The 23431-nt window shown below is 42.6% G+C and overlaps 1 protein-coding gene across 1 annotated transcript in view; it reads left to right on the top strand.

Moving 5' to 3' along the window:
- MEGF11 (multiple EGF like domains 11) overlaps nucleotides 1-23431 on the top strand; it is a 195571-nt gene that overhangs the window by 19418 nt on the left and 152722 nt on the right. The window contains exon 5 of the mRNA XM_031059657.1: nucleotides 9005-9097. Within this exon, the coding sequence (XP_030915517.1) occupies nucleotides 9005-9097 (93 nt within the window). The remainder of the gene's footprint in view (nucleotides 1-9004; nucleotides 9098-23431) is intronic.

Raw genomic sequence — 23431 nt, 5'->3', positions numbered from 1 at the left:
ATTCCTGCCTCTGTGCTGGGTCTGGTGCCACCTGCCCTCACAGGTGGTTTGATAGGCCAGGTTTTGCTTTCTTTTCTTCTGGGAGGTTTGGCTGCTGCTCCAGAGATTGGCAGGAAAGCTGCCAGAAGGACCAGGGATCTTATGTACAAGCTTCTCCTCTATTCCCAACCTGTCAAGAATTTAATTTCCTTAGGCAACAACAAAGAAATCCCCTGGAGTTAAGAATGGAATTACTGGGGAAAGCTTTTACTGGTTTTGGCACTTCTGTCCTCAAAAAACCTGGAGCTTTCTGCAGGCAAAGCCTCTTTGGACTGCATTTGGTTTTGCTGGACCAAGGTCTCCTAAGCTGTGTACAGAGAGAATGAAGGAGCATGCCAAGAGTAAATGTTAATATTTCTGCATTGCTTAGAAAAAGATAGTGCTGCTCTTTCTGAAGGTGCCACACAGAGCACAATTTGCAGACAAATTAAGTTTGTTGGTTGGATGAATCAAGTTCCAGTGGAAAATTAACAAGTGAAAATGTATTTCCTACAAATTGCTGGGAAGAGTTGGTCAATTTACCAAAATGGAAGGAGCAGACAGAGGGCACAGGAGGGGAAAAGCTTTCCAGGGTCACAGATTCTGCTCTGCTGATTCAGGATCTCCCTTAACCTCATTAACAGTTTGAACTAGTGCTAATGATTGTTTTGAACCCAGTGTGAGGCAATGGGAAATCATTTACCAGAAAATGTTAAATGCTGAAATTGTCCCACAGAATAATATTGTATTAGAACATTGATCAGCAGAATTGATCTCAGTGTAACTCTTTCCTCTCAACATGGCAGAATACAATGATTATTTCTACTTGAAGCAATGACAGAAAATGCAAAAAATTGGTTGCAGGCCTCAAAGGATCAACAATCATCAATATTTAGCTGCTCCCTGATGAGTTCTCTCTGGACTCCAATTCACTTTCTGTGAAGGCAATGAGAAAGACTGAGCCTTAAAACTGTCTTGGTTTGAGACCGCTGTCTGCCAAGCAAGGCAGGAACCTCCCTTGGAACAGAGAACATGACCCCTTTCCCTCCAAATTATTATAACTTTGAAATTACATGGCTTTCAGGCAAGGAGATGGGCAGAGCAATGAGTTCTTTGCGAGTGTGTGTGCCAAGGCAACCAAACAGCGAGAGAGCCCGAACCCAGCCCAGCCGCCCCTGGCCGCTTCCCCTGCGCTGCAGTTCCGGGCACAGCCACAGGGGGCGCTGCTGGCTCCCGGCCGGGCCGGGCCGGGCGGTTCCGCCGAGCCAGCAGGGGGCGCTGTGTTGCGGGCTCGGCCACATTTCTCCCTCACGCGGTGATGGCGGCTGAGCTGGACGGTGAAATGGGCCGCAGCAGCAAAGAGCTGGGAGGGCAGGGGTGAGCAGACCCCAGAGTAGCACAGGAAATGTATCAGAAACTCTGCAGCTGTAGCAGGAACTGCGGGGTGTCTGGCAGGGTGTGTAAAACCCAAAAAACCCGGAGCAGTGGCAGAGAAATGGTGGGGCTGGGCAGCAGCAGCCGAGCTCCTGAACATGGCCGGGAGAGGCTCCTCTGGAGGTGGAAAGGAGTTTCCCCTGAGGGACCCGAGATGATGAGGGCCCTTTTTTTAGTGAGGTAGGGTGTTAATAAGGTTCCAGTGCAACAGCTGCTCCCACAAGCAGAGCTTCACTCGCTGTAGGAGCAGACAGCAGGAGATGGAGCCTCACAGTGGTGGTGAATTCTCCCCACAGTGGCCGCAGCCTGCCTCCCCATCCATCTGGCAGAAGAGAAAACCCCACAGGTAAGAGAGCAGCAGCTGCACCCTTCTCTAACTTTGGCCATTTCTTTAATCTGTCTTAAATATTGGTCGTTATTGTCTCTTAGCAACAGATGGGACAAAATTCCATGAAAGAAAGAAACAAAAGAAAAAATCCTAACCCCCAACAAAGTGGTAAGGTATTTGGGAGTGTAACTCACCTTAGAGGGTCAGGATTTCACCAGAAGGAGGAATTTCTCTCTTTGCCCCAAGGTCAAGCCCAGGCTCTGGTGTGTCCTGATTCCTGTGGAGCCCTGGGGCTGAGCAGGAGTCCCTGTGTGGATGTGTCTGACCTTGGTCTGAGGTGTGAGTTAGTCGGGAGCTGTTTGCATCAGGCACTGTCTTTCTTGCAGGATTTGCCTCCTTTGTACACTGAACCCCCTCCTGCCTTTGCTGCTCTTACCCAGCCCTGTAACCTGTCCACTTTGCAGGGCAGATGCACCTGAGTGCTCAGAGTCTCTTAGTGCCTTTCCACCATCCCTTTTTGTGCCTTCAACTCCTGCACTTTTTTATTAATGCAGCCAAAGGTACAACAGAGTTCAGCTTCCTGACCTCAGTCGTGCTCTCTGACATTTGCTGCTATGAGGAGGCTGCTCTGCAGCTCTTGCTCAGACAGCGCTAAATGGTGAGTGCTATCATCTCCCATCCCCTCTCTCCTCCAGAGCAGATGAAACCAATGGGGCATCAAAATGCCACAAAGACTCTGTTAAATGTGTGATTCCCCCGACCTCTCCTTTTGCAGGCTCTAAACTTCTCAGTCACTGTCACTATTTTATGGTCAGTGATGCGATGCCATTCCTGTCTCAGGGATGTGCTGCTCCAGCTCAGCTGCTCCTCAGAACCAACCAGACTGGGATTCCAAACTGTGCCCCACCAGTCTCAGGGCTCACAGAACAAGTGGAAGTCTCTTCCCCACCCTGCCCTTCCCCTGGCACAGTTTACTTCCCTATTCACTCCCTAGAGTAAGGCCTAAAGCAACAGATTGCAGCCTGGACTGAAGGAGGTTCTCATCAGTGCCAGCTCCTCAAGTGACAGTAAACTGTGAGCATTCCTAATGAAGGGCCCTTGGAGTCTGAAACATTGAGATCTGGATGGAATTATTCCAGGACTCCTAAACTAGTCCATGTCACAAGCCTGGGACACTCAGAAATGTGGAAGTCTCTGTGTTCACCTTGATAGTGGCCAGAACCCCAGGCTGTTATTTACCTGCTGATAGAAAGGGTAAAAAACTGCCATGGAGTTTATGCTTATTAACAAATCTTCATGTCCCAGCAAATGGATACAGAGAACTACTGATCTGTTGTCAGTGATGACACCGACACATGTCAAATTCTGCTCTTGGGAAAAGACAAAATCCTCAAAATGGATCTCCACAGTTCTTTTACTTCAGACATCCACAAGTCATGTCTGGCCTAATCCCTGAGCTTTGGCCGGGTGTCAAGACTGAGGATAACACAACCCAGAACAGATCAATACCTCACTGAGGCAATGGCCAGAGATCCCCATGGCCCTGACAACAAAAAGACCATTGATTCTGTTCTGATTGCATTGATGCAGAGTGTCTTAATTCCAAACCTGCAAAAGAAGTGCTGGAATTGCACCTACAGGAAAAGGAGCTGATCTTGTGACCCACTGATGTTATCTGCTCTGCATCAGTCTCATCTTTCCTTTGCTCACATTGATCTCTTTGGGTTTGTGTTTTTCGCTGGTACTTTCATGGGAAGATGAAAAAGAAGGGTTGCTATGCACTGAAACAATAAATTCCTCAAAGCCTGAGCAGGCTTTGAGATCTCTTCATCTTTGGAAGTTGTTAAACCTTGCATGAAAGTGCTTTCGAAGGTGATAAATTAATGGATGTATCCTGAGTGATGACCACAGAAATAGACATTAAGCAATGCAAAGAGCTATTATCCCACTTCATAGAAGCAATTATCCAGGAAACCATCAAATCAGCTTGATTCCTGATGGAAAGTCAGTGATTTAGGGAGGAAATCATCCATTCCACAAATAAGCAATAATCTAAGAATGAGAGAAACCTACCTGGATGCACTAGCTGTAGTCATCTTTCTTGTGCTATCCAAGCTCCCTTTCCTGAGCACAGCCAAAAGCTGACTACAGGCTTATCTAATGAAGCTGATACTGTAGACTCAGCACAAGCTGGACCCAGGCCAGTACATTAAGATGGAAGCACCAGAGAGGCCCTGAGTGAACAGATTCCTAATGGATAAGGAGCAAGAATCTTTTTCATCTTTTTTCATCTACTTTGACCTCTCTGCATTATCTGAAACCACTGGGCATAGGATAACAGCTATTTCACCTAACAAAACCACTCTTTTCCCTCAAAGTGGCACGAGGGAATGAAGGAATGCACTAAAATGGCCCAAATTATTTTAGGGACATGTATGAAATATTGAAGGAAAACATCACTTTTCCCATTAAATTTCTGCTTTGTTTAGTCCAACAACTATCAAGTATGGGGCAAACTGGTTAAATAATCTGAAGTTAAAATACCAGCAACATAAAAAAAAAGGCAGGTTACTGTTGGTTCACAGAAAATAAATGAAATTGGTCAGAGTTTGGGCAAGATCAGTGTATAGTGAAGAAAACCTGGCAGAAGTAAGACAGAGAAAAGAAGATATTTTCAGGCAATGACCTTGTGCCACGTGTGCAGTCCAAATAAACCAGTTCATTCTGTGCAGTTCCAGGCGAGTGCCTGAATTTCTCATTGTGTCTCATAGCAGCATCCATATCTCCATTTAGCAATGTTTTCCATTATCATAATGTATCTCCAGTTATTTATGCTTTCTGTCACCTCCTGGCTGCTCTATGATCCTGGGCAGGAGTCCCACAGAGCCCAGGAAACTCCGGCGTGTACGGAATGCTCCGGCACGGCTCTCCTGTAGCACGCGCTGCCGTGAGCCAGCACAGCCCAAGGAGTGATTTCTGATTTCTGTTCTGCTCTGGGTCCTTCACACTTTGTAATTACCCTGCTCGTTGTTTTGGAGGGATTTTGTTTGTCTGGCATGGCAAAGTGGGACAATGGCAGATGGAAGTTGCTGGGTCGGTAGCTGTGAACTCCCACAGGTTCTAAGGACCACCACAAATGTTACCACACTCCAGTGCAAGCACAAATTAGGTTGTTTGTGACTCTGTCTTTTGTGAAATAAATGTACAAGTTATATTTTTGGACAAGGAAAAATTTTCAAGTGAATCACTCCATACTTGTTCCCCTAGGATGAAACTCTTCCCTAAATGCACCTCAGTCTCTGGGAAAGAGGCGGATTGTGGAGCTCAGTGGGTGCCAGCAGTCAGTGGGTGGATGATGTGATGAGCAGGGTGTCACAGAGGGTGTAACAACAAAGTTAAACCCTGCAATATCATAATTTGGGTCCATACAGAGGAATGCAGCATCAAGGAAGACAGAGCAATTCTCCATTCATGCTTTTGTCTGGGATGAACTCCCTGTGGTACCCCTTGCTGAAGGAACTCTGCAGTGGAAATATTCTGCAGTCTGCTCCACTGAGCCCTTCTCCTCATTGCAATATTCTGGGCACTTCACACCTTTGAGGAGAGGAGACACAGACAAACCATTTATCATATCTGAATTCAAATTCTGGGCAACAATTAAAGAATAAGCATTAGTAGAATCCATTTCTCTAACATCCATTCCTCAGGACAGCCATTTCAGGTGTGAAAAGTGTTTAATCTTTAGGTCTATTTCCCTGAGGATTGACCTTATATGTTAAAAAAAGCCCAGTCTGTAATTATAAAGTAAGTGATAAGCATCAAATGGATTGTTACAGAACCCTTTTGTTGCCTTTATTGCATGATAAGGAGCAGTTGCTGTGTAACCTTGAATGTGGGCAAATAACTCATGCTAAACACATTGCGACAAAGATGGCATTTTGGCAGGGCTTTGATGTAGGTCATTTTATTACCAGGCTGAATCAAACTACAAACTGATGTCAAACTCATGCCAAGAATGCTAATAACACACTGATCAATGAGGTGCTGGATTGCTCAAGCGAAGTGGTCGAGGGAAAATGCAGACATAAAAAGTCTGGAATTCCAAAGGTTGAAGTGCTTGGGCTATTATACTGGGAGGAATTATATTCCTTCCATTAGGACAAGTTTTCTTTACTCCAGGGGCCTTTAGCTGAGTGTTGAACAGGACAGTGTCAGAAAGTATATACTCATCTTTATTTTTCTTGACCTTTATGTGCAAGTAATTTTTATAGTTCCATTAACTAGTAGGATCATTTGCAAACCACTGTACAAAGTGTATTATGAAGAATGCCTTGGGGACCATGGTATCCTATTATGTTGAATGTTAATAGAATGAAAAATTAATTTAAACTCTAAAGACTTGAGCAAGGCAAGACTTCCCTTTTATAGGAGAAATTCCAAATTTTATTTGCTGTGGTAAAACTTTAGAGCTGTACCCTAATATGACGCCTGATTTGAGTCAGTGCAGGGGTCTGATTGTTTGCCAGTTTAAATAAAATTACTTCTGTCAAAGCTTCTCTGTTGAAAAAAGTGAGTTTTCTGTGACCCCCACATTTGGAATTAGTCACTAGTGAGCTCTGAGCTCACAGCTACTTGTTTAGCAATTAATCAACCAGAGATGAGACAGCCCACAGTTCCAAGAAGCATCTTCACCTTACTTGAATCTTTAATTGCTCATTAAACATTGTCATCTTCGGCGATGTGGGACTTCAGAACACCTGAAAACAAGGATACAGTTCTTTATAATATATTTTTTATTATTTTTCATGTGTCTGAGTGCTTTAGAATGAGGAGTTCTCTCTTGAATGTTGCTGCTAAGTCTCATGTTGCACTCTTCCCATAGGACTGCAGCTAGACAGGCGACCAAGGAAACTTCATTGCTTAATTAGTTACTATTATTTCATATTTATGTTAACATAGTTGAGGTGTGATAAATTTGTGTGGAAATCAACTAAATTTAAAGCAGTAATGTGCAGGAGTTCTGTTATTTGGAAGAGTAAAGAACCAGTCCCCCATGAACCTTCTCACTCACAATGTTTGCTTTGAGGTGACAACGTGGCCAAGTTAAAAGGGTAAAAAATCCTACACATTTTACATGTTAGAGTGATTTATTATTGCAAATGTCCATACAGGCAACAGCAAAATCTCAGTTTTGACTTCCATATCTCTTATGAAGCTAGGATGAATTTCACTGAGAAATGTACTCTCAGCCAAAGCTGTGCAGGACACAGTTCCCAAGGTATCCCTATCCCAGCATATCCTATATCTTTTAGCTCACTGTAGTTTGAATAAAAGCCTATAAATTTGTGACTGTTCTATATGTGAACTTCTCCTCGTTCTGGATAACCAGCCATTTTCAAATGATTGTAGGAAGGTGTGTATATTTTTATTGGAATATCCTGTTTATCTAATATCCTGTCCTGAATTTCATCCCACAGCTGTAGAGCAGGATGCTTCACTGTCTCCAGAAAGCCTAACTCGAGTAAAATAAATGCACAAAAGATTAGGACAATTAGTGACTAGAGATTAGCCATGAATATTTCATGCCCACTGCAATAATGTCTAAACACAAGATATGGAATAAGAATAAATTGCATTTTTGACATGCAGCAAACGTAGAAAGGAAATGATTAATTTAGAAAGATCTTGCAGTGGTTTTAACGAGGCAGCGTTCTAATCACTGGTCACGTGGGATCTGCTGGATAAAGAGCAGGAAAGTTTGTCCCGCAGGATTATTCTGAGTTTACCTGCATTTTGATGTTGGATTTAAATATTTTGTGAACAGCTGTGTGGGTTTGGTCTGCAATGACCCAACCAGAGAATAGGCAGCAAAATGTTTCCATGAGCTTTGTTGGCAGCTGGGTGTGGGTCCATGGTGTGACCCAGTCTGGGAGTCCAGCCAGTGTCAGGTGTAGCACGAGTCATTCAAAGCGACAAGGCAGTGGTGGAGAACTTTTGGTGCAGGAGGGATCTGGGAACTGAAAGAACTCCAGCTTTCATTCCACCTGCAGATCAGGGAAACTTCCAGAAGCTTTGCTGGCTGATTTCAAAGGAATTGAGTGGTTCAGCTCCATTTTCACTACAGCACCCCAAAGCTACTTCCCAAATCAGCTTTGCTAGCCTTGGTGTGAACAGGAAGGAATTATCTTTGTCTTGGGATAAGTCTTTTGTAGTCCAGCTTCAGGCAGTTCTTGGTTAAGTAAACTCAATACCCACCTTTCCCATCTAATATAAAAACACAGGATATATGACCATAGATTATATATGAACTAAATAATGTATTTTATATATATGTACATACAATTTAATACAGTGACCTCATTGCCACTGCTTCATATTTTTAATAACTCGTACGTGTTGGTTTAGATGGAAATTATGTGTTCCAGCTTAACTATACAATTTGAATCTCTGGCACAAGGAGTTTCTGGCAGTGTCCTCAGTGGTAAAATGGAAACAAGGTAGTAAGCAACAAAGTTCAGTCTTTAAAGCAGTTATTCAGTGCTCTCCAGACTCTTTAGTATATGATGGGCACACACTGGAAACTGTCAGACACTGAAACAGCACAGGAAAAGAGAATCCTAAAACCTATGAGCTGTTCCTCAGCCAGCCTGTTTGTCTTGCTTTGATCTTGAGGATATCAAACTTCCAATATTATACCAGTGACACAGAGAACTGTAGTTATGGAACACTGGCTGACCTTGAAAAGACAAAAATGCACTTACAGCCACTGCATCATGGAGTAAAATTATTTATTTTCCTGGAGCTGTTTTTTAAATGAAATCTATTTTGGATCTTAATATACTTTCAAGACTGAGCTCCATTTTGTCTTATGAGCAGTTGCAATTTGAGTGCAATATAAGAAGCTGCTGTTCTGTAATATAATAATAATAAATGTCAGTTTGGTAAAAAACTTTATTATGAAGCAAAACTGCTAACCAAAGGAATTTCTGGTGTGTGAGTTTTTCACTACAGGGCTGAAGTGACAAATGAATTTATTGCAGTCAAGAGACCTATATTTTATTTTGGGCACTTAGCAATAATTTAATCTTGTGAGTAATTATTTTTTTGCGTGTTTGCTTTGTTTAATATTTTTAAACAAAATATTGCTCTCTAAGGCATTGTTTAGGGTATGTTTAGCAACCACTTAATATGTTTACAATGCTGTGTGTTGTTTCCTCTCAACAGCACTGTGCACAGAGGAGTGTGTGCATGGAAGATGTGTCTCTCCTGACACGTGTCACTGTGAACCAGGCTGGGGAGGGAATGATTGCTCAAGTGGTGAGTAAAGATACCAAAATATGATAAAAATATATGTTGCTCTTAAAAAACAGGTATTATAAAGCAGTGGCCTTAGAATTTGGATGCTTTGAATGGAAAAATGAAGGTTGTCTGCTGGTTATTTTGTAAGAGTTCATATTGGGCTGGAACAAAATGACCTTTAAGGTCCCTTCAACCCCAATCATTCTGTGGTTCTATGAATATGTGAAAATACCCTTTCCCAGGATAATGACATTGGACTTTTTTGGTTGTGTTTTGCAAAGAAATGTGAAATGCAGTGGAGGATGCTGTTAATGCTTTTGGTCCTGTTATTAGGATACCAGTACAGATAATAGAGGTCTATAAAGAATTTTTTTCTCTCTCAAATCTTTAATACAGCACATTCTTCATGAAATACTCTGTGGAGTGTTGGAGCTGTTTGGAAAGCACTCTCTCCAGATAGAATTCTTGTCCTGTTCAAGCCAGGGGGAGTTTTGCCATTGACTTTTCAGGCAGCCCAGATTCTCTCCTCTGACTTACAATCCATTCCTTAAATCCATACTGCCAAAGTTAGGGAATGGGAGTTGGGAGTTCTGCACCTTTTGCTAGGAAATTAATCCACACTTGAGGCTTTCAATTCTTTCAGCTGGCAAGGCTGTGTTTGTTAAACTCTCTTAATTGGGCACGGTGAGTTGAAGTCGTTGGTTCATGCTGGAATGGAGCAGGCTGCACAAACATCCGAGTGTGACGTAACACAGGCCTGAGACATTATTGACAAAGCAGGAATAAGCTTGATAAATGGAGTCAATTTGTGCATCAGGCAAGTAAATAAAGCTGCATGGGTAGAGATGCTGGGAAATTAAACTGAATGGGTGTTTTGTTTTGTGTTGGCTTCCTCCCTCTCTCCCAAATTGATTGGGATCTTAAGAAGAAGAAGGTAACAGAGGAGGGATCTATAGGGGGAGGAGTTATAAGGGAATGGGAGGTAAATGTGCCTGAGGGTGAACACAACCAGAGGCTGAAGACAGTGGGGCAGATTCCTAGATGGGTTCCTGGGGTTTTGTCTGCAGCTCTGCTGAATATTCCAGCAGAAAAGGGAATAGGAAAGGAGTAGGGAGGAAGGACTTGAGTCCAGAGGGGATGTGGATGCTCCAGCCCTGGGAGTGTTGAAGGGCAGGTTGGACAGAGCCCTGAGTAACCTGGTGTGGGGGTGGCATCCCTGCCCATGGCAGGGGTTGGGATGAGACGATCAGTGAGGTCCCTCCAACCCAAACCATTCTGGGATTATATGACTCCATGGATGGAAACAAATGCCATACTATGGGGTTTGAAGCAACATTTCGGGATTACCTGAAATGCAGACAAGGGAAAAACTGGGCATCATGATATATTGAATATCTATATTTAAAAATATTAAAAAAACCCACAACATTAATTGTGAGATATTGTATAAATTCTCAGGAACTCATGTAATGTTTTTATTACTCTTAGTACTAGATTTAGTTTATCCTACTACTGAGTATTTGTACAGTACATGAGCACTAACAGAAGTTAAAAATAATGATAATAAAAAGACTATGACAATAAGGACATACAGATACAGATTACACATTTATACACATGTGCACTCACAGAGTAAAAAGCACTTCATTCAGTGTAAAAATGGCCAGGAAAGGATGTCAAAGTACAGAATGGTCTTGTGGACTAAAACTACCCAGTGACTCTTATTAAATTGCTCTAATCTTGCAAGTGGAGATAAAAGAAAAAGAAGGTTTTTCCTATATTGAATATTTAGCTTTTTAAAGTAATTAGGAATATTAAAGCACTGACAATGATTGAGATAGAAACATTATTCATAACTTTTATTTCCGCACTGGGCAGGGATCCAGTATATTTCATTTATGAGGTTTCAGTGGTGGAAAGAGAAGTGTTAGCCAATTCCTAAATTAAATATGCCCTGTTAACTTTTATAAATGATAGCCCAGGATTAGCTTCAAAATTTAAGCTTTCATCTTATTAATATAATTAGTGTGTTTGCTGGCCTATAGTGCCCATTGTCTTTCATTCCCCTTGTTATATGCTGGGGAACACGTGTTCCTGTCCCAGGGTCTGATCCCACAGGCTCTGCCCAGTGAAATGCTGCTAGGAGGGAAAGTCAGATTTACTGCACCTGACAGCTGCTCACCTTTGTGCTTGACACTAGAAATTTGGGTGACTGGACTATTCATTGTTAGGAGACTTTGTTTAAATTCAAAGGTTTAAAGGAACAGATTTCAGCTGAATACAGCACATTGTTACTCCCAGTATTTCCAAGAAAGGGAGAATCTGGAAGCTTTGCCTATCTGAGGTTAGCCACGTTTTTCTGATACGTGATCCATGTGTTAAATCATATTTTACTGTTATCCAGTTATAATGTGGAAAACAATTTTCACTTCTACTGGAATAATGTGTCATCTGTACCTATTTCTGCTCCTTCATGACTGTTGGTAACCAATGAAGGTCGCGTGTTTGCAGAGCCAAAGGCTGTTTGGGATGTTCCTGCAGGATGTGCTCGGGACAAGCTGAGGCTGGTGGTCAGTGGTGTCACCCCAAACCCATGGGGCTGGAGAACTTCCCAAGGCATCCCTCAGGATCAGGGATTTGATGCAGTCACAGGCGTATTGCTTTTCATGTTGGCTGTTTGAAGCGCTTTCACTGGGAGAGGGATTGCCAGCCAAAACACTTCCTTTAAATTTAGCAAAGCTCCCAGGAGCTGGAATGGCTCCTGAATGATCTCTCTGAAAGCACTGCTGAGAAGGGGAGCCTCCCTGACACTGGGGGTAGTGTATTGTCATTTACTCGGGGAAGATCTAAGGATGCTCACTCTTCCTGAGATACAATTTCAACACCCTGCAGACACAGCCATTATAACTTTCTAAAAGTTATTTCTAACTTTCACTTGATTTGATGGGTGAAATTCAACCATTAGCAAAGCTCCAGCACAAGGTCCAAGTTCACTTCAGAACCAGAAGTCAGATCCAAATATTCTTTCTTGGTGTGCCTATGCCTGGAGAGGGTCTGAATGCTGACACTGAGCCCCAATTTCCCACAGAGAGGCAAAGTCCTGGTGTAAAATGCAGTTCCCCAGCATTACCATTCTCTCTTGGCTAAAATATTCTCAATTAAATGTTTTGAATAGTTATAGCTACAGCCTGAAGTCATGCAAACAATTTAATCATCTTGCTCAGACTTGGTTTCATGCCTTCCTAGAACCCAAGCCTGTAAGACAACAGTTACAAAACTTGCTTTGCAGTGCAGCTTTCCAGTGACTGATCATGGTACATGTTAGAGTTCATCTGTTGTCAAGGTTAAAATAACTTCAGATGAATTGCTAAACAATTATAAAAAACCCCAGTGCCATATTCAGCTCTGCATGTCTCTGTACCTGTGTTTTACTGCATGCTGTTGTACATCTGTCCATGCCCACAGGCCTAGCCTTGATTTCATGCTATAAAGCTGCAATATATTAAGGCTTGATTACCATAACAATAAAAAGAGAAGTAATGAGGTATTAACTAAAGAAGCTCTTGAACAAAATGTTTTCAGCATTTTAATGATGCTAAAAATTAAAAGGAAAATCCTTTTTAAAGACCACTGCATACCTTTCTCTTGCCTTTTAACTTGTTTTATTGAATCATGCCTGTTTTGTCCATGCAATCTGGACTGTTGGTTTTTAAAATACAAAGCAAGATTGCAGATGCTCTGTGTGAACTTACCTGCTCACCTTTCCAATTATTTCAAAGCAATTAGCTTCAAACAGTATGATATACTGGCTTGAAGTTCTAGGGGGATATAATTGCCTGTTGGTGGTTACCTGGCCTCTTCTGGGTCTTGTTCACAGCCATCTGTATTTACAGGCCCTTAGGCCATCATCCAGCAAAGAATTTAAGCTTATCCTTACACAAATAGGATAAGTTTTTCATCTGCTTTAAGTATTTAGGTTGTTAAATTAGTTTTGAAGGAACAACTAAAAAACTTAAGTGAAATTAATACGAAGCTTTAATTGAAATAATCGGGCCTGTGTGGAATAAGGCGATCTTTCTTTCAAGATGTTAATCAGGTAATTTTATTGAAGACCATTTTGACTCTCATGAGCATTATTTATTGTGAGGAAGGTCACAGAAATCTTTCTGGTTAATAGGGCATTCTCAAAAAAGGGGCAGCAGGTAGGAAAAAAGAAAGTTCCAGGCAAGAACCCCGAATTAAAAGCAAAAATCTTCCAAAATTTTGTGTGCCAGGTTGAGAAATTTCCAAGTAAACAAACACAGAGGTTGTAGTGAAAAAATAAAGCGGTTTTCAAAGTGTTTGATTTGTTATTAGTTTTGAGAGAAAACACAGTACTTTCCCAAAGTGCAATTAAAGAGATGTTGGCATAATAAAGCCAAACCATTTTTCTTGCTGTGTCACCTGGGGGAGAGAGATTATAGTGCTGCTGTCTGGCATAGCCTGATCCATAAGGTATACATATGGATAACATAGTTTTCCTTGGAAAGGATGTTTTGTACAAGCTGTCATTAGGAACAAGAACCTATTTCATCTTTATCTCTTTGTCAAAAATAGCCAAGGTCATAACAACAGGCTGTTGTAACATCACAGCAAGATCACTTTTAAGGGTATAGCCCTGGAGCAGCTGGAGTGCCTCAGTCCTGAGACTCGTGATGAATGGGAACAGCAGATTCTGTGCTAAATCTGAACGGGGTTGTTTGACAAGCCATGGAAAGCAACAGCAGAACTCTCAGGAGAAAAAAATGAACTGTTTTAAAGTGAGGCTGTGGTGGTTTTCAGGCTTGATTTTGGCATTCATATTCTCCAACTGCTTTGAACTATTTCTGGAGAGGAAATGAAGTTCAAAGGAAAGATCCCTGGTTCATGAATTCAGACTCAAACAAAATTCATGTGGGAGGCTGATCTGCCAGAATCATTAGCTGATTTTTCATCCTCAGATTTTTTGGAAGGGACTGACCAGGAAATCACCAGAGTCCACCAAAGAGTTTGAAGGTGCAAGACCACAGCTCTTCGAAACTGTTAGTGGGCTACTACTTAGATCCAGAGCATGTCCCTGAGGGACACCTGCCATGGCTCATTTGGGACTTGTCACTGTGGGGTTTGTACCTCAGTGACTGCTATATCCAAGTGCCAGGTGAGGTCACAGAACCAGGTACAATGTCCCTGTTTCCACCACAGCCAAGTGTTTCATTTGCCATTCCAGCTGTTGGGTTTAGAGGCAGTTTCTAAAGATCTGTTTGAAGTTGTTAAACTGCAATTGCGATCCAGTCTTAATTATTGCTTTAGCTGAAACAGGATTTCATACCCATAGCATGTGGACTTCAAAGTTTTAACACACTTTTCATTTAAGCCAAGCTCAAATTACAGCTTAATTTTGATGTGATTTGCAGATTCAGTGACAACTGCATCATGCAAAGAGATGCAAATGTACAAAATCAAACTCCAGTGAGGCTCATAGAAGGATCTTTCCATAGCAATTACAGAGTGGAATTGATTTCTGTCTCTCAGTTCTAACAATTTGCTCTTCCTTAAACTTAAAAAACACCCATCTCCCTTCAATCACTGCTGAACTGGTGTAATCAGGTAAACAGCTTGTGTTTAATTTTTGCCTCTGCTGGATGTTGGGCCCACGCACCAGGGCTCAGGCCCTGGGTTTCATGTGTTCCCAGGCTCTGTGGCAGCAGCTCTTCCTGGGCCCAGCCCACGCAGGACAGCCTGTGACAGGGAATGAGATGTAAACACAAGCTGCTGTGCAGTGCCGTTGGTGGCACAGCAGCATGTCCTGCATGTATTTTTACACGGATAATTTGGCTGCATTAAACCGGGATGATCCGTCACTTTTCATTCGGTGGGAATATTTTGTCTCTTGCTGAAGCTGTTGATATCTGCCCAGTCATTTGTGGCAGTTTCTCCTCACTTTGTGAGAGATGTGTATCCTGTATCCTCTCAGCTTCCATGAATTAACCACTTGGGAGGTGCTGCAAGCTCATGGAAAGGTACTGGAGTAATAAGAGCCTGGGCTTCTCCCACAGTAACAGGGCTGGGCAAAGGGCAAGGGTTCATCCTGAAAAAGGAAAAGTAGATCCAAGATTTACTCTGGGAAGGAACTGCTTTCTGTACTTCTGTGTGATTCATTGGTGAATAGATCAGCTGTCAGTTGTTATAAGTCTTGTACTAAAGTGAGTGAAAAATAGAAATTCAGCACCCTGTGTCCTTCTACTTTTCACCTTCATCTTCCCTGTCAGAGTCTGGGAGAGTTCTTCCTTCCCTAAATCAGCTGGTTGTGTCTAAAGCCAAGGTAGTGACAGATCATTTCCCCAGCACTCCCAGCTCTCCTCTGAGACTCCCTCTTTTGGCTGATTCGAAGAGTCAATTGAGCTGACCTGACTCTGTCTGTTCCAGTCCCTGGAGTTCTGTCTTCCAGCTCGTGCCTTGCTCTCGAGGCTTGATCCAGCCTTGTACTTCATACATATGAATAGTCCTTTTAAAGTCAATAAGGAACAATCTTAACTTCTTTAAGTTAGATAAATGCTTAAACCATTACCTGAATGGGAACTCATGAGATGAGGTGGAAACCAGGTTGGTGAGGATCCCTTTTATAGGGGCCAATAGTTATTGAGTGTCATCCAGGATGAGCAAGGGCATGAACATTGCTTGGGTCTCACAGCTGACAAATGGGAGGTGAGAGGATGGGTAAGACCCAGTGACCTGGGCATAGCCCCTGGTGAGCTATCCTTGAGCAGGATGGAAATTCTGTGTTCCATGGAACTGAACTGCAATTCTTTATGCTGGGAATCTCTGCAAAATCAGTTTGAATCTAGCACCGAATTCCAGCACATGAAAACTGAAAAGGGAAGCTGTGAGCAAATCTTACTGTTTAAAGCCTTACTGATTGCCTGTCAGTAGGGCAGTACGTCAGGGACTGGTGCTTCCAAAAGGGAGCGAGAAAAGGCATTGAGGTTTTGGAGCAGAGAGCTGGGTCTGAGGCTTTGGGTGCAGGCAGAACTCCCAGGGAAGTTGTGTCCCAGAGCACCTCAGTGTTGCTGAGGTATTTGTAGCAGAGCAACGGTGAAGCCCTCCCAAAGCACAGCCCCTCTGAACCTGGAGCACAACTGAACTGTGTGGCTGCTCTCTCATCTGGGGAATGGCTTGATGATTGACTAAAACTTTGAATTTTCAGGGTAACTTTCAGTAAATGAAACCATGGTTACAAGCACTGAACAGGCTAAACACATTCCCGTGCAGGTTTGTGTGGTTATGCAAGAGGGAATTTGGCTCCCATACATCTTTCCTTGGCTGCCAAACTGGTGAGAGCAGAGCAGACTTCACAGAGAGGCAGCGTATGTGTGACGAGTTGTTAGTTTTATTAATTTGACTGAGGTTTTTCTCACTTTAGACAGAGTAATAGCTATAAAAGAAAGAACCTACTAAAATATCCTCTTTAATGAACTGAATTGCTAATGCAGAATTTCATTGCTGGAGCATCTTACAATAATGTGGCTTTAAATGGGCACTACACAAATGAACAGACTTTAGATCAATTTAAAAGTACCATTGCTATAATTTTATGGCCTGGTCACTAAGAGCTGTCACTTGGAAAAAAGAGCAAAATTTCCTTTTGCAAAGCATTGGCAAAAATCTCAGCTGTGGACACCCACTCAGAAGTATTTCTGGGGTTTTTGCCTGCTAAAAAATACACACAAAAAAATTAGTGCTCCTTGGGAAAGCTTCTAAACCACTTTTCCCTGTGTTAGACATGGTGAGGGATTCCAAGGCATGCTTGGAGAGGGCTGAGCTCTGCTCACTGTCCAACACTAAGGTATCAGAAAATCACTCAGGAGCTATTTCAGGCACCTGAAGCTTGAGAAGCCTGAGGCCTGTTCTGACTTTTGCTGGGTTATGAATTACTGCCCCCAAAGACAACTGCTACAACTGGGAAAGGGCCTACTGCTCCATCCCATGCTCTTAGGATTTTTTAAAAGCTGCTGTTAGATAAAATACTATTTCCTGGGCAATGTTTAAGGATTGAAATCAAAAAGGGAAACCAAAGGTTTCATTCAAAAGTTAGACTTGAAATTTATCTCGGGCCTCCAGCAGCTAAAATTTGCTAGAAAATGGCAGATATTCATCACACAGTGTTAGACACCAGCCTGCCTGTGTGTGGATACCCGAGAGCCAAGGCACAGCCAGGAAATCATTGCAAGAGCAGCAGGGAGTGTGCCCAGGCATGGGAGGCAGGCACATGAACACACAGCTTTCCCTGGTACTGGGGGTTTCTTTGTTTAGGCTTACATTTCAGAGTCTACATACCAAGATCCTAAAATACTTTATTTCAGGAAACAGCAGCTGGGTGTATTTTAGCTGCTCTCTGGCTGCACTGAGCAGTCCCCATCGTCCATGTCCCCTCCCACTAACCTGGTGTTCAACGTGGGCAGTGTCTGCTCCAAGGGAAAGTGTTACATGCTGAGATTTGTCCTCAGGCTTCACCCTAATTTTGTGTGAATTTAGCTCAGCCTCCATAGGGCGGGAAGTCCTCATTTATCCTTGATTTCAGTGGGAGTTGAGTATATTCGTCGTCTGGATTGACTGGGCCCATATTGGAGCTGAAAAGGGGTGGCAGTGGTGGGCTGGGAAGAGCTCAGCCACAGTAAATATCTGTGCTAAAGAGAGAGAGGCTCTAATGTACAGCTGCCCTTGGTGTCTTGGGTGGGCTGCATTTAAAATACAGCCTGGAGGCAGCTTTGCTAACTTTAGAGATGTGTGATGGTTGCATCTGCAGGAGACTACGCAGAAGTGATGAAACACGGCAGTTTAAAGTGAGAGTGATGGCAACGAGCTCCTCCACGCCTAATGGGGACGTGGCAGCTCAATGGAGTGTTCTGCTACTTACTGGTTTTGAAGTTCTTTCCATGTCAATAAAATATCTGTGTAGGAATAAGAGACCTCTTTAGAGATGTGTCTGCCGTTGCACAGGTGACACGGGAGTTTCTCTTCAGCCTTAAAATCACTTGCATTTCTGGTAGCTTCTTCATGCAGGAGGAGCTCATGGTGATCTTTAATCACTCTGCATAAAATGAGAAAGTTTCAGGGAGTTTTCTTTATTTTACCCAGTGTTTGTGCTATTGTGAGTTTGATAGCAAGGTTCTGAAGTATTTTCAGAAGTTTCTCCAAGAAATCTTGTTCTTCTAAATTACACTCACAAGAATCCCTCTTAAGCCCCTCAAATAATACTCTGATACTTATTTGTAGTCCTCAAAAAACCCGGAAAAAGTGTTTGCCATAGGAGCAGATACCTTGTGTCCCCAGTGAAATGAGTGTTTGTTGACAGCTTGTCTGCCTTGTTGTTGGGGAGAGAAATAATGAGACAGCAGAGGACTTTAACAAGTGCAAATGTGGCTGTAAATGCAGGGCTGGTAGATCAGAGCCCTCGCAGGCTGCTCGCAGGTGAGCGTTTTGTTCTCGCCGCTAATGGAGCTCGGGCAGGGAGGGGAGCAGGCCCGCAGCTCTCCAGAAGGAAAAGCATGGAAAATGAGGGAATGTGTCGTGACCTGAGGAAATAAATGAGCAGATGGTGTGCCAGCATCATACCTGACACTCCAGAGGAGGTGGTTGTAACATAACCACGGACTGCAAACAGAGTTGTGAACAGAGACCAAAGCCAAGAAAAGCAGGGGAAGGTGATATGCATGGAGACATGGAATAAAAAAGCAGGGCAAAATCAAGATTGAGATATGACAGAGAAGGAATTCAGGGGAAATGCTGGGAAAATAATCAACGTGAGACAACAGGCAGAAGCAGATGGGGATTGGAAAGGAGGTCAGTGTGCAGATAACTGACTTGAGACAATACATAGCTGAATTTGGATGTTTTACAAATGAACACTGTGATGCATGTGAGGTACCTACAATTTCAGCCTTGCGAGCAGACAGTTACTGGCTCTTTCTACCAAGGAGAAATTACAGATTTTTTTAAAATAAGAAAGTGAAGTGGGAGGACTGAGGATAGAATGGTGATGGGAGATGCCACAGGCAGGTTAATAAGGGCAAAGATTTTTCTGGTTCCAGCTGGAATAGAGTTATTTTTCTTCCTAGCTGCTGATCCAGTTCTGTGGTTTGGATTTAGGATGAGAATAATATTGATCACACACTGATGTTTAGCTGTTGCTCAGTGGTGCTCGCCCTCAGTCAAGGACTTTCCATTTTCTCCTGCTTTGCCAGGGAAGAGCCCATAAGAAATCAAGAGGGACCATGGCCAGGACAGCTGACCAGAACTGGGCAAAGGGATATTCCATATCATGGAATGTTGTGCTCAGTGAATAAACTGAGAGGCACCAATTCCTGTCTTGGGATGGGCTGAGCATCCAAGAGTGGGTGGTGAGCAATTGTGTTGTGCACCAATTATCTTTCCTTGGTTTTATTCCTCTCTTTCTTCTTCTTCTTCTTCTTCTTCTTCTTCTTCTTCTTCTTCTTCTTCTTCTTCCTCTTCCTCTTGCTTTTCTTCTTCTTTTTATATTATTATTATTCCTGTTCTTATCTCAACCAGTGGGTTTGACCCTTTTCCAGTTCTCCTCCCCATCCCACTGGTGAGCACAGGCTCTGTGGGACTTCATTGCCATCTGAACTTAAATCAGGACAAGAATCTGAACCAGGTGATATCCAGACAGAAGGATTTAGAGATGAAGTGCTCAGGTTCAAGTGGCGTTTGTCTTTTTTTGGTGCTGGCAAGGAAACCTGTTGAAGTGTTTATGAAGGGATGTAAATGTCTTTTACAGCACTATGGCTTCAATAAACACTATGTAATGTTTGAACACAACGTATTGAAGTGGGATGCTGGAAGTTATAGTGCATTCAACTGCCAAAAATGCCTTTTCTTGGCCTGGAAGGATCATGCAAGCAAAGAAAGTGCAGTTTTCAATAGACAGGGTTTATTTTGTTACTGAAAAAAAGCAGAGGTGAAACACTAGGAATTTTGCACATTAGGGAAAATTTATACAGCCAAAAGTTCACTTGTATTTCTGTACTCATGAAAATACTTTACACCTTTAGTCTTGACCTTTCCTTACACCATTTGATTGCCTTCAATGTGTGCTATATAACAAGCACATCTTCCCGTCATTTCCTTACATCTCCAAAAGACCTGATTCAGTGCAGAGAAACTGCAAGATTTTATTTATTAAACATGCCTGTGTTAGCCCAGCAGAATGTTAGCCCATCTGGATGTTTGGGAGAGAAAATGAGAGTTCTAAAGACTTCAATCTTGTCCAAAAAAGCCCAGTGAAGGCCATTTGTCGGGGGAGCTGGGAAGAGACCCAAGTGTCACAGATATGGGTGTCTGTCTTTGTAACGGCAAGAACTCATGAAATATGATCAGTGACCTAAAAGATGAATAAAGTCAGAGAATAACAATGCACAATAAGTTTCTGGGTTGTGCAGGGAAATCAAAAGGAGCCTACTGGTACACAGAGTCTTCTGCTTGAAGAACAACAGGGGAGAAAGGTGGAAAAGGGAAAGAAAGCGTGTCAGAAAGGTTGCCATCCACAACTACTTTGTAGCAGTAGGTTTTATCCACTTTCATGGCTGTGGGGTGTGCTGTGCCAGAAGGATTTAGGCCCCATTAAGAAAAACAGTAAATGCCAGATGGAAATGATGTGTGTATTGTTACTGAGATTATTTTATATCAGGAAGAGCTTTATGGGCATCAACCAGAAGAAAAGAGAGATAAAACACTTATTCTTTGATCATGGAGGGTGGTCATTCAACATGAAAAGTCTCTGCTGTTCATCATTTTCATTTTCAGTAGCTTCTCTGCCTATCACACAGTGCCTGCTCATGTGAAGGCCAGAGGCTGCCAGGTTTTATAACCCTGACCAGGATGCTTAAAAATACGTGCATCAAATTCAGGGTAGAGGATGAAATTAGCCAGCAAAATTCAAATTTTAACAGAAGCAGCTAAAACATGAAACAGCAGACACTTGAGGTGATCTGGAGGTAAGAGTTTCTCAACCTTCCTACTGCCCGCTTAAATCTCACCTTTCTGAACCCCATGTCCAGAGCTGCAGTGTTCCAATTATGCAGCTTTGTGAGTAAATCATAAAAATTGATTACAGGAGAGTTTTTAGCCAAGGCTCAAAATCTGATGTCCTCTCTGACTTACCTACATTGCAGTGATAATTTCCTAAATAAAGATCAAATCCTGGAACAAACTGCAGAAGGAGGCAGGTTTGCAGAAAGATATGGGGATTCATATAGAAGATCAATTTTTCCACACAGATTGCACACTTTGCTGCTAGGGTGGGAGATAGGGAGACACAGCTGGAAGTTTGAGGAATTCTTGGGAATCCAGAATAACTTTGCTTCATCATCTACTTTAGCCTGTCTGTTAGTGCTTCCCGATTATATGGCATCCACTTCAGTTGGGATAGCAATAATACATGCGTTTCTGCAAATATTATCTCCTTCTTCTAGGACAAATTCCAGCCACTGGAATTCCCCAGATTCCAGTTTAGGAATACCAGTAGAAGGTGGTACCTTTCCCTTGCAGACCTGGTGGGGCTATGGGCCATAGGAGCTGCAGGACAAAGCTCAGTGAATTTGTTTTCAGCATCAGGTGAAGGGTTCTTTTTGTCAGAGCTTATTCAGAAATCCTTTGGGAAGGGGTGCTGTTATTTAGCCATGGAATCTGATGGTGGCAGCCCAGGTCTGGGTTCCTTGGGAACCACCCGTCCGTGACACTGGTAAGAGTCTCACCACCCTTCATCCCCAGCTTCTGCCTCCAGGGCTCTACAGAGTGCTCACGTTCACAGCTTAGAGCTCAATCAAATACAAGAAGTGCCATTTAGCCATTGAAAACCCCTCTACTGTAAGGGTGATTAAAGACTGGAACAGGCTGCTGAAAGAGATTATGGGGCCTGTCCTTGGAGATATTCAAAATTCAGCTTGATACAGTCCTTGATAACTTGGACTAGATGATCTCCAGGGGTCCTTTCTACCTCAGCTGTTCTACAATTCTATGATTCTATGAATTATTTTATTCCTGTAACTTGAGTGATCTCTGAATCAGAGCAGGAGGTTTAGTGGATTGCTGGATATGGTAGAAAACATAGAATATCTAAGCAGCAGGTCAGAGCATTCTGAAAGCCCCTGGGAATCTCCTGTGTCTGAGAGCAGAACTCTATTATGGTGAGCCTGTCCAAAGAATTATGTGGTAATTTTCACTCCAAAATCCTGAAATGCCATGGAAATTCTTATGACAGGATGTATTTTCATCAGTAAATTCAACATTACTGGAATTCCTTGCTCATATTCAGGAATTCAGGCTCTATTCCCAACTCTGTTTCTCAACTGCTGCATCATTCTGGACACGTCCTTTCCCTCTGTATTTCATTTTCTGGTTTATGGAATGGTGAGCCTGACCACATTTGGGTGAACACTGGAGTTTCTGGGTGAAAACTGCTACAGAAGAAATTGATGTTTCTCCTCAAATGAGTGAGATCCTTTGCTGTGTGTTGTGTGGTGGATGCTCCATCTGACAGCAAGACATGACATTAATTAATTACCCTGACGTGCAGTCATGATGCTGCAGTCAGTATTTGAGATGTCCAGATGTTGGGCTGTTATTCCAGGATGCAACATGTTGGAATGCATTAGGAGGTGCATTTTTGCTCTGTGGATGACTATGACAAATTGAGGCACAGCCAAGGCGTTAAGTTGCTCCCAGGCATCTTTCATGCTTCATCCCTTCCATGAGTGATAGATGGTATTAAACCTCTCCCTCTTTTTTTTTTTTTTTTTTTTTTTTGTGGGAAAAAACACATTGTGGATAATGGAATGGAAATCATCAATGCTAATATTTATCCCAACTTTGTTTTGTATCTGCAAGATCAATGTTTTTTTAATTCACTTTTCATTCTCTTTTGCTTCATTTGCTTTGTTGTTGTAAAGGATGTGGTGCATCTCAGAATCACATTTGGAGTGCAGCTTTATTAATACAGAACTACATAAGTGGAATTGTTCTGGCTTCATAGAAATGATAACAGAAACTCAGCCATTTTCAGGTGTTTAAACTCAATATTTAACATTTCTGAGTGCTTTCTTTATAGCAAGTACAGCTCCTCTCACCTGAAATTCCTTCTAGGCTGATTAGAGAAGGGGTCTTAGGTAAACTCCACGTGTGACCTTTGGGGGTTGGATATCCCAGGAAGGGTCTGTTAATCCTGAGCAGGTGTGAAAGGGAGAACATGAACAGGAGGAACATCAGATATTGAGGAATGAAATTGCAGGGAATTCTCTGCGTTGGGCTGCTATTGCCATA

This window comes from Geospiza fortis, unplaced genomic scaffold (genome assembly GCF_000277835.1).
Source record: "Geospiza fortis unplaced genomic scaffold, GeoFor_1.0 scaffold2, whole genome shotgun sequence".
Classification (NCBI taxonomy): Eukaryota; Metazoa; Chordata; class Aves; order Passeriformes; family Thraupidae; genus Geospiza; species Geospiza fortis.
This window is presented reverse-complemented; position numbering and strand designations above follow the sequence as displayed.